The 10,172-nt window shown below is 53.0% G+C and overlaps 6 protein-coding genes across 6 annotated transcripts; 4 read left to right on the top strand and 2 right to left on the bottom strand.

The window, feature by feature from the left end:
- Window positions 1-158: 158 nt before the first annotated feature.
- PPTG_10309 (hypothetical protein) lies at window positions 159-2,241 on the top strand. Its single transcript, XM_008904977.1, has one exon. The coding sequence runs from the start codon at window positions 519-521 to the stop codon at window positions 2,190-2,192; it is 1,674 nt and encodes a 557-aa protein (XP_008903225.1). The 5' UTR covers window positions 159-518; the 3' UTR covers window positions 2,193-2,241.
- A 15-nt stretch (window positions 2,242-2,256) lies between these two features.
- PPTG_10308 (hypothetical protein) lies at window positions 2,257-3,041 on the top strand. Its single transcript, XM_008904976.1, has one exon. It carries the CDS (start codon window positions 2,317-2,319, stop codon window positions 2,986-2,988), a length of 672 nt encoding a protein of 223 aa, XP_008903224.1. The 5' UTR covers window positions 2,257-2,316; the 3' UTR covers window positions 2,989-3,041.
- Window positions 3,042-3,373: 332 nt separating this feature from the next.
- PPTG_22583 (hypothetical protein) lies at window positions 3,374-3,717 on the top strand (the record flags this gene model as incomplete). Its single annotated transcript, XM_008905184.1, has 1 exon — window positions 3,374-3,717. Exon 1 carries the CDS (start codon window positions 3,526-3,528, stop codon window positions 3,715-3,717), a length of 192 nt encoding a protein of 63 aa, XP_008903432.1. The 5' UTR covers window positions 3,374-3,525.
- Window positions 3,718-4,225: 508 nt separating this feature from the next.
- PPTG_10307 (hypothetical protein) lies at window positions 4,226-6,078 on the top strand. The gene has a single exon (XM_008904975.1). It carries the CDS (start codon window positions 4,317-4,319, stop codon window positions 5,991-5,993), a length of 1,677 nt encoding a protein of 558 aa, XP_008903223.1. The 5' UTR covers window positions 4,226-4,316; the 3' UTR covers window positions 5,994-6,078.
- On the bottom strand, window positions 6,053-7,105 carry PPTG_10306 (hypothetical protein; the record flags this gene model as incomplete). Its single annotated transcript, XM_008904974.1, has 1 exon — window positions 6,053-7,105. The coding sequence occupies one exon, from the start codon at window positions 7,103-7,105 to the stop codon at window positions 6,053-6,055; it is 1,053 nt and encodes a 350-aa protein (XP_008903222.1).
- Window positions 7,106-8,344: 1,239 nt separating this feature from the next.
- PPTG_10305 (hypothetical protein) lies at window positions 8,345-10,155 on the bottom strand (the record flags this gene model as incomplete). Its single annotated transcript, XM_008904973.1, has 8 exons — window positions 8,345-8,481; window positions 8,546-8,722; window positions 8,790-8,960; window positions 9,024-9,179; window positions 9,251-9,385; window positions 9,454-9,585; window positions 9,658-9,816; window positions 9,891-10,155. 8 exons carry the CDS (start codon window positions 10,153-10,155, stop codon window positions 8,345-8,347), a joined length of 1,332 nt encoding a protein of 443 aa, XP_008903221.1.
- Window positions 10,156-10,172: the final 17 nt, after the last annotated feature.

Below are 10,172 nucleotides of genomic sequence, written 5' to 3'. Positions count from 1 at the left end.
CTACTCCACAGACTTGAGGACAATGCTGTTAAGGGAGCCCTCCAGTTATTGCTCTTCCTGTAAATAAGAATAATCTATTTTTGATCACTTTGAGGAGGGTGATGTATGAACATCATTTTAAGATCAGCCGCATGCCTCTGTTGAGTCACAACCTCTGACAGACAGACAGTGGGCAGGCAGCTTTGCAATGCCGAAAGTCAATCTTGATCATGTACAAAAGTCGTCGCCCCAGCGCCAGAAGAAATTGCCGCCCGGCACTTGACCCGAGTCTCTTTGTATAAAAACGACGTGTTGCCTAATAATCGCTTCGCCGCCAATGCGCGTGCGTGACACGCTCGCCATGAAAGGGCCAGACTCCACTCGATCCTTCCCAGCACCACCCGCTTCATGAAAAACCCCAAGCGCCCTCGACGCGTCTCAAGTCACTCAACAATTCTCTGTCGAAGGCGTCGTGGGGACACTCAGTGGACTCAAGCGAGTCGCGTTCAAGCCAAGTCCAACCCTCCAGCCAGTCCAGGATGGAGCGTGAGCCCACGTTCATGGAGAATGTGCTTCGTCTCAAGCCCTTGAGTGTCATCCACGCCGAAGAGACAGCCGAGCAGCTTCCACGCCACTTGTCCCTGTTTGATCTCCTTTGCATTGGCATTGGAAGCACAGTGGGCAGCGGAATCTTCTCCACTGCCGGCGAGATCATCAGCAGCACAGCAGGCCCAGCAGCGTTCATTAGCTGGATCATCGCCGGTGTGGTGTGCTGCATCAATGCACTCGCCTTCATGGAGCTGGTGACGCGCATCCCGTCGTCAGGAAGTACTTACGCCTACTCGTTCCACGCTCTCGGTGAACTACCGGCAGTGATTGCTGCGTGGCTGCTAACGCTCGAGTACGGCATCTCCGGTTCGGGTGTGGCCCGAAGCTGGGCCACCAAGGTGCAGGAATGGCTGGTGGAGGAGCACCCGGAGCACTCCTATCAATGGCTTAACGAGGACTACACGAATCTACTCGGTGCTGTGTTGATGGCGCTCTGTGTGTGCGTTCTGCTTGTGGGTCTACGCTTCGGGAAGTGGTTCGTCAACACCATTACCACTATCAAGGTGGCCGTGGTGCTCTTCATCATCATCGCCGGCTTCTGTCTAACAGATTCCAGTAACCTTTCACCCTTCGTCCCTCCACGTCAAGAGGTGGACGGCTCGATGGCGTTCGGCGTTCAGGGTGTTATCACTGGTGCGTCGTCGGCCTTCTTCGGATACGCCGGCTTCGACGAGGTGTGCTGTCTCGCTGCTGAGGCTAGAAACCCCAAGAAGATCATGCCGTTAGCTGTGATTGGCGTGGTGACAGGCACCATGTTCCTATCGGCTTTTGCGTCGTTGGCGCTGTCCGGTATGATCCCGTATCTGGACGCGGCCAGCTTTGGCTCGGGATTTCAATACCAGGGTCAACACTGGGCCGCTCAGATCGTGCGTGCTGGTGAAACGTGTACTATGCCCGTGGTGGTGCTTGTGTGCTTTCTTGCCCAGCCACGTCTGAACTACGCGTTGTCCTGTGATGGTCTAATGCCGCGCATTTTCTCCAAGGTGGACGAGAAGGGCAACTTGTTCGAGAACACGCTCATCTCGGGCGCTTTCTTCACTGCTGTGGCCTTCGTGGTGCCGTTTGATACGCTCTGGGACATCGTGAGCTTCGGAATGCTGCTCTCCTTCAACATGTCCATGGCGTCGCTGCTTATGGTGCGAATGCGCGAGGACTCACCCAGATTGGCGCCCAGACTCATTACCGTCATGGTGGCGTCCGCTTGTTTAGCGGCCTTCTTGTATCAAATCGGCTATTCGAACGAGGGCCACGTGTGGTGTATCGTTTTGAGTATTATCTTCCTCGTGGTCACGATCGCCTCGTGCTTGGCGATGTATTTCAAGTGCCCGCAGGCGCTGCAGAACGGTGACAACTTCACGGCTCCTCTTGTGCCGTTCCTTCCTACCGTTGCAGTGCTGGCAAACTTCTACTTGGCTGCTCAACTCAGCTACACGGGCATCTACACGAGCTTCGCGTGGCTGGCAGCTAGCGTGGTTTTCTACTTCTGCTACGGCTACAAACACTCCGCTGGTCGTACCGGATGGAGTGCATTAATGAGCCTACCGCGCGAATCCTCGCTGCGTTCGCCTATGATTTCTCCCAACAAGAAGCAGCTCCAAGAGTAGATCCATTAAAGAGAAATACACATATACTACCACACATAGGTTAACACTATTGTCCGTCTGGTATTCAGTATCCTCTGGTGAGAAAGACGGCAATTGTCAAAACTAAGTCACCCATACCACGTCGATGGATCCCGCGCGATCACCTGGAGCTCAATTGCCACAGCGTCAGCGCTTTATGGAGTTTGTACAGACAGCATCGACTTGTGATGCGCTGTGTCAACGGGAAAACGCTGCGTTGCGAGCGCAAGTGCACGATCTCAGCGAACTGCTGGCGGCTTTTGATCTCTGCGAGATCGAGGACGCACACTTGAGCGCCGTGCGAGATCGTGCATTTAGCCGCGACATCACACCAGACGCAGAGCTGCTGCAAGTGTATCGCGTGGAGCGCCAGCTACAGCAAGCAGCGGTTCTCAATGACCTGGAGCAACCGAGTGCTGCTAATGAACATGAACACGTGAGTGCTGCTTCAGAGCAGGATGAAAGCAGTTCGAACGCTGAGAGTGTTGGTGGATCTCTTCAACTGCGCGTTGAGATTTTGGAGCTAGAGGTGGCAAACTTGCACCTCCGTCACGATCTTCTATTGGAAACGGAGCCGAGATTGAAAACCCCTGCAGCAGTGGAAGAAGTCGAGGGTCACAGCGACACAATGAAGACAATTCAGGAGCACCAGCAGAGGATCACCGAGCTTGAGACGGCGCTAGCAACGGAGCAGGTCAGGAATGCGGAGCTGGAGCAGCAGAACCGCCGCTATCATGAAGCGGAGAAGATACTCGCAGAATATAGCCAAAGCCGTTAGCTTGCAGCTGCCGTGTTAAACTTTACCACAATGTAATCCACTTTGGCGACAAACGTTGCACCTTGTTGTTGAGCTTGTGTGATAGAGATCCGGATCGGACCGAATCGACGACGGCACCGCCAAACGCAAAACTCATCCAATCTCCCAAATGGATGAGCTGTGCACAGACTCACCACCGAAGCCGAAGACTTGAGTCTCAAGTCTCGCCGAAAACCTCTCAACTTGAGAGGTTTTCGGCGAGTTTGCACCGGAGGTGCTTCATTTGCGCCAAAAGCTATGATCTCGACAATGGTTTCGACGCTCCGTCGTACATATAGTTGGTTGGCGCTGTCATTATTGACAATTAGGCAGCAACAATGTTCAATGTCAGATAAGAAGAATGCAAAGTTTATCTTGAGAAGACATCTAAGCTGCACACTACTGTTCTGTCCAAGTGGTGAAAATGTTTAGCATCACATCTCCATTCGTCTACGGTTCGTCTACAATCTGCAGATTTCAGCCTGGAAATCTCCATTACGAAACCAGTCTCCTATCGAAATGGGCAAAGCTTCCCAGATCACCAGGATTGAGATTTCGTTGAGGAGGGCGGCATCGAATCCCACGCCCGAGTTCACCCCATGTGTAATCAGCAACGAAGCGATTTCGTTGCGAGTGGTTCGCCCCAACGAGTGTTTCACCCCAACGAGCATTCCGCGGGCCACAGGGATGCTCCACCACGTTATTAATTAATACCACTTGAGCAGCATGTTCCGGTACATGTACATCACCGTCCTTCGTTTACATTCTATCCTGGCAAAAGTGAGGATCGCTGCCACCAAGGCACGGATATTTCTATCTGTGCAAGTGTTGGTGTAAATGCAGCATTGCAGATCGCGGTAACGGAGCGTTCAAGCTGGTGTTGTCGGTGTACTGTGAGCAGCCCACATGACCACCAAAGCCTTTCTCTTGGTAGACATGCGGTGATCAAAGACGCGTCCTGTTCATCCCAACGCTGTGCGCGACTGGCCCGATTCTGAAAAGCCAACTTGCATTGCTTCAATGCGAGCGTCTCACCCTTGTAGGGTTCCTCCAGCTGCAAATTACAATATGTACATACAAACCGAAAGGTAAAGACAAGTGGTATCTTGATCGTGCAAAACGAGCTGCTTGTCAGAGCCGGACGAAGGTCCGTTGGCTGGTTTAGCGACTGGTGCAGCCGCTACGTCTTGGCCTCCGACTTTCGTGTCATTCCTCGATTCGCATCAGAGCCGCCGTATTCACGCTCCAGACACGAGACACAGAAGCTCTTCCAGGCCCTCAATTCGAACTGTTCAGTCAAGACATTGACCATGGAGCACAAACCGACGTTCATGGAAAACATCCTGCGCACCAAGCCGCTGCAGGTGATCAAAGCTGAGGAGGCAGCTGAGGAACTCCCACGTCAGATGAACTTGTTCGATCTCCTGTGTATCGGTATTTCTGCCAGTGTGGGCAGCGGCATCTTCTCCACGACTGGCGAGATTATCAGCGGCACTGCGGGTCCTGCTGCCTTTGTGAGCTGGATCATCGCCGGTATCGTGTGCAGCATCAACGCTCTGGCCTACATGGAAATGGTGACTCAAGTGCCGTCGTCAGGTAGTACCTACGCGTACTCGTTCTACGCTCTTGGTGAGCTACCGGCCGTGGTCGCAGCTTGGTTGGTCTCGCTCGAATACGGTGTCTCTGGATCTGGTGTGGCTCGCAGTTGGGCCACCAAAGTGCAGGAGTGGCTGGAAGAGGAACATCCGACACACTCTTACCAATGGATGAACGAGGACTACACGAATCTGCTGGGTGCTGTGTTGATGGCACTGTGCGTCGCTGTGCTTCTCTTGGGTATTCGCTTCAGCAAGTGGTTCATCAACATCTTCACGACGGTCAAAGTCTTCGTGGTGCTCTTCATCATCGTCGCTGGGTTCGCCTACATTGACGTCGATAATCTTTCGCCGTTTGTTCCTGATCGTCAAAGTGTTGACGGTGCAATGGCTTTCGGAGCCCAAGGAATCATCACTGGAGCATCGTCAGCTTTCTTCGGATACGTTGGTTTCGATGAGGTGTGTTGTCTGGCTGCAGAGGCCAAGAACCCCAAGAAGACTATGCCACTGGCTGTCATCGGCACCGTCTTCGGGATCATGTTCCTGTCGTCTTTCGCTTCACTAGCTTTGTCCGGCCTGGTTCCGTATGATAAGGCGACGAGCTTTGGCGCTGGGTTCGACTACGCCGGTCAGAACTGGGCTGCTCAGATCGTCCGTGCCGGTGAGACGTGCACTATGCCATTGGTGGTACTAGTGAGTTTCCTGGCCCAACCGCGCTTGAACTACGCTCTGTCGTGCGATGGTCTGATGCCTCGCATCTTCGCTAAGGTCGACGAGAACGGCAATTTGTTCCAGAACACACTCATCACTGGCGTCTTGTTCACCGTTGTCGCCTTCCTCGTGCCCTTCAATACTCTATGGGACGTCGTGAGCTTCGGTATTCTTCTGTCCTTCAACATGACCAACTCGTCGCTGCTTATGATCCGCATGCGTCGGCAATCACCTTCTCTGGCGCCCAAGCTCATTGGTCTCATGGTGGGCTCAGCGTGGCTAGCAGCTTTCTTCTACCAGATCGGCTACTCGAACGAAGGTCACGTGTGGTGTCTCGTCTTGGGAATTATCTTCCTCGTGGTCACGATCATCGCGTGTTTCGCCATGTACTTCAAATGTCCTCAGGATAATCCAGGAGCCGACTGCTTTGCATCTCCATTCGTGCCTTTCATCCCCACGATTTCAGTGCTGGCCAACTTCTACCTGGCTGCGCAGATCAACTACACGGGCATTTACGCCAGCATCGCTTGGTTGGCAGCTAGTGTGGTCTTCTACTTCAGCTACGGTTACAAGCACTCTGCTGGCCGCAGTGGCTGGAGTTCGCTGCTGAACTTGCCACGCAATTCCACACTGCGCTCGCCCATGATCTCGACTGCCGACAAGAAGCAGCTCCAGGAGTAGAAGTTGAATTTTGTTAATCGTACGAATACACGCACAATACCAGGAACATCTTGCGAGTATTAATCAGCTTCAGCCGTTGCAGCCAGCACTGCCATTTGGGCCTGTGTGGCCTCTGCGGCTGAACGGAGCTCGGCGTAGAGATCCATGTTAGCCTCATCATTGGGTTTGAGCAACTCGAGCACACGTTCCACGAGCGTCTGCGTGACAGCAGCGGGTACATCAGGTGAAGCCGCGACGTGACGGTGGAGAACGCTCATCAAGGTGACACAATTGGCGACGAGCTGCATCGTCTCCGGCAACACACTTCCGAGCTGCACTTCGCTAGCTGGAGTGCTTTGGCTTCCCAATTCTTTGTCATCGTTGACGACTTGCAGTACAGACTCTGCAACCACGGCAGTCGCTTTTTGCTGACTCGCAGCCAAGAAATCGATGGCCCAGCGCATTTGATCCTCTGGTAACGTCTCGGTCGGCAAAGTGCTAGAATCAGAGCTCAACGCCAGTGTATCCGGAGAGTAACCAGGAGCCATAACGGAGCCTCTTGCCTCAGGAGGGTTGCTAGCTGAAAAAGACTGGAGATTCAGCAAAGCAGCCTTCAAATGCGTGTTGGTAGCTTCCAGATTCGCAGCAAGCCAGGAGTGCTGCTTCCGCAATTGATCTTTCTCGCGTGGGTCACTCCACACCAGATCCTTCACTGCTGCGGATGAGAATGCCGTCGGAGTTGTCCACAGACTGGACTTCATAGCATTCTTCTCATGTAGACGCATTTGCTGCTCAGCGACGCGCTCGTTCAAGGTCGATAGAGCTGAAATGATCTTCTCCTTGCGTTGCAATAGACTCTTCACGGTCAGTACGACGCGAATCTTCTCTTCACGATACCGATCGCCAACTGCACCAGAAGCTTTCTGTGTAGAAAGTGATGAAACATTCCCACGGACGCCATTTTCACGTCGAAGTAGCGTGGTTGCAGCTAGTTTTGACTCTACGTTGCTGGTTTCACTCCGCCTTGACCACGGAGGGAAATCCAACACCATCACACTCTCCAAACGAAATGGCACAGACTCTATCCGGGAAATACTGCCGCAGAAAAACACCTGGCAGGTGCATTCCGTCATTCGAAGTGCAGCAACTGTTGCCAGTCGAAAACGCCGCTCCGATTCCACCCATACTATTAAATCAAGCACAATAAGGACGTGTAAGTTTTTTTGTCTACAGCACGACAAACCAGGAAACACTGCAATATGTACTTATCACCGGAGTCCCAAGGCGCAATGGAGTGGGGCATCGGTACGGCCATCTCCTGTCATTTGGCTAGTACCACACACAAGCAGCAGCACAAGCACGTCAGCAATTAACCCACCCGATATATCCATTCCTCTCTGCACTTACCAATTGCGCAGGATCAAGTTGGCGTTTCACTGCGCGATACGACTCGAGTTTCTCCTTCTCTTGAGAAAAGAACAAGGGGCTGAGGCGTCTTGGACGCCCCATAGACGCCCGCACGGACGACCAGATCGGCCGTGCTGCTGCAGTAATCTATCCACACCTCACACTCCTCATCAGGATGCAAAGTCTCCCTCCATTCAATCATCAAGCCTACCTTTCCGAGCCCCATGCCACCGAGACATTCAATGAACTCGTTGTGTCGAAAGAAGTCCACGTCGATATACGAGTAAAACCAGTGATACCAGGGCAAATCGAACCTCGCTCCATGAAGATTCCCCAGCCCAGTATCATCAGTCTCATCCTTCCGAGGCAGCCAGGCTCTACCCTTCTTAGGTCGGGTACTCTTTCTCCCTCCTCGCTTCTGTTGTTTCCTCTCTTCTCTCTCCTCTTCTCTCTTGGTCTGGATATGAAGTGTAGCCAACTGATCCGTGGCCAGGAGCTTCTCCAGCCTCCGTTTCTTCCTGCTCCGAGCCACAGGTTCCTGTCCGTCTCCGGTCTCCTGTTTGACATCCATGATGACGTCTCCATCCACATCAAGACTCTTATTGGCTGATGTACAGGTCGTGTGCTGCTGCATCTCGCCCTGCGTCTCGTAGCGGTCCATCATGATAGCGCAGAAGCCCTCGGCTGACGCCTCAGGCAGTGACAAGTACCCGCGGTGCATGTCGAATAAGGCACGCACCATAGCCTCGGATCGAAGCGGCAGACGCTCAACGAGCTTATCCCACTGCCGCCCGTGCGCCTTGAGCAGGATGTAGAACGTGCGCAGCTCCTTGAGCGACCAGCGCGGGCCCAGAGACTGCATGGTTGGATGCGGAATCAATTATCACGATAGAGGGATAGTGAGAAATTTGTATTGGGACATTTAAATTTTGAATTTGAATTTTGATGTTGAAGCTTGAGGTGCGTCATGTGCCCTCGATGTTGGCGACGGCGCACTCACAGAGCAGCAAGAGACCTGGTTGTGTGGCCACCTCGGGGTTGTTGTAGATCAGTTTGACTTGGCGAGATGCACCGAGACGGGTCAGGGGCACGCGATTCGACTCTGTAATTGGGTGGAAACAAGTGAGCCTTGCTGCCTGGAGTGTGAGGAATGATGGACTGCGTACCGACTGCGGCGATGAGCTCCAGTAATTTTACTGCTTGTTCGACGCCTGCCCAGAAGCTTTTGCGATTGGCTTTGCCAGTGTCCGCAATTTGAGCGACATCCACGCTGCGCAGAATGTCCAGCGCCAATTGATGTGCACTCGACTGCACGAGCTGCTTCGCTCGAGTCTTGTCGACCTCTAGAATCAATTGGACGCGTTAGTTTCCTAGGAAAATATCTCTAAGAGGAGGAATCGATTCCTGCACCTGCCAGGTCTCCGGTGACCGTCACGACTCGACAAAGCAACATGCACGTGATGTACTGTAAGGCCCACGGATCGACACTATCAGCGTGTCGAGGCTCTTGTCTGCGGCGGATCATTGCACTAACGACTACCCCAGGGCCCGCACAATTGCAAAACGTCTCCTTTGCAACATCTACAGCATCCAAAGAGGTAGTAGTGTCACTGAGGAACGAGGAAGCCCTCACAGCGTCCTTACCATTCTCGCGAATGCAAATTTCCAAGAACTTGGTGATGTTCCAATGCACCATGAAACTCGCTGCACCGCGGTAGTTTTGCATGAGAGAACTATTGTCTAGCAACTCAACCGCTAGCTGCAGCACCCCAGCATCGACCACATCATCGGACAGACCAGCTTTCGATTCGCAGAAAAAGATACAATGAGCGATCGGTTTTGCCTCCCAATGTAACTGGAATGTGACGTACGCTCCGTAGTGATGAGCTGGAAAAGCGTCTGAAAGACACAGCTGACAACACGCAACGACTCTGCGAGTGTGTTCAGTAGCGTGGAGAGTCTGGACAAGATACGGAAAGTGTGGATCACAAACACACCATTGGCGTCTGAATACACGACACATCGAAGAGCGAGCAATCAGTTTGAATTTCTGAGATCAGCGGCAAAATCATACCGTTCTCATAGACGAGTGCTGAAATAGCGGTACAGCCTGCTGCTGCCTCGTGTTCAGAGAGATCAGCACAGTCCAAACGCTCGCAAATGGCAGTAACTAGCCCTGCGTCTGCGATGGCTGCCTGGTTATCGGCTGAGAAACAATGCCAAGAGTCAACTCCACCATGATTGGGTTGAAAGAAGGTCATTTAAGTGATTGGCGTACCATGAGGAGCAGCTATCGTGTCAAAACACAATAGTGCTACCAATGTACAGACCTCGATGTACAGCTGCCGCGCCTGGGGGTGAGCCTGAAGGCCTTTGATCATGAGACCAACAGCGCCAGCCTCCGTAATTTTGGATTGGATATCAAGTTCCGTGGGTCCTGATGCATCGACAGCAACAAGGCAGGTCAACAACCCAAAGAGATTCGAACACCTATCGTGTCGCGCGCTTTACGTTTGTGCGATATGAGGCGCTGGAAAAAGCGGCAGCAGTCCGACACCACCGCTCCTTGTTCTTCTTGCACATGAATCGTCACAATCTCCACGAGCATAGGCAGTAGCCGTCCCTCTTCCACCATGGTGTGCCGCACAGCGTTGCGGTGCAGAACCAACCGCCTGAACTCGGCGCATGCTCGGCGGACAGCATACGGGTCCGACCTATTCGTGCCTTCTTCGAGGACAGCCAGCACGCTGCGATAGTCTTCGCGGTAGAACTGCATGGAATTGTTGCGATGCT

This window comes from Phytophthora parasitica (genome assembly GCF_000247585.1).
Source record: "Phytophthora parasitica INRA-310 unplaced genomic scaffold supercont2.19, whole genome shotgun sequence".
NCBI lineage: Eukaryota > Oomycota > Peronosporomycetes > Peronosporales > Peronosporaceae > Phytophthora > Phytophthora nicotianae.
The sequence above is the reverse complement of the archived record's forward strand: the minus strand, read 5'-3'. Positions and strand labels throughout refer to the sequence as shown.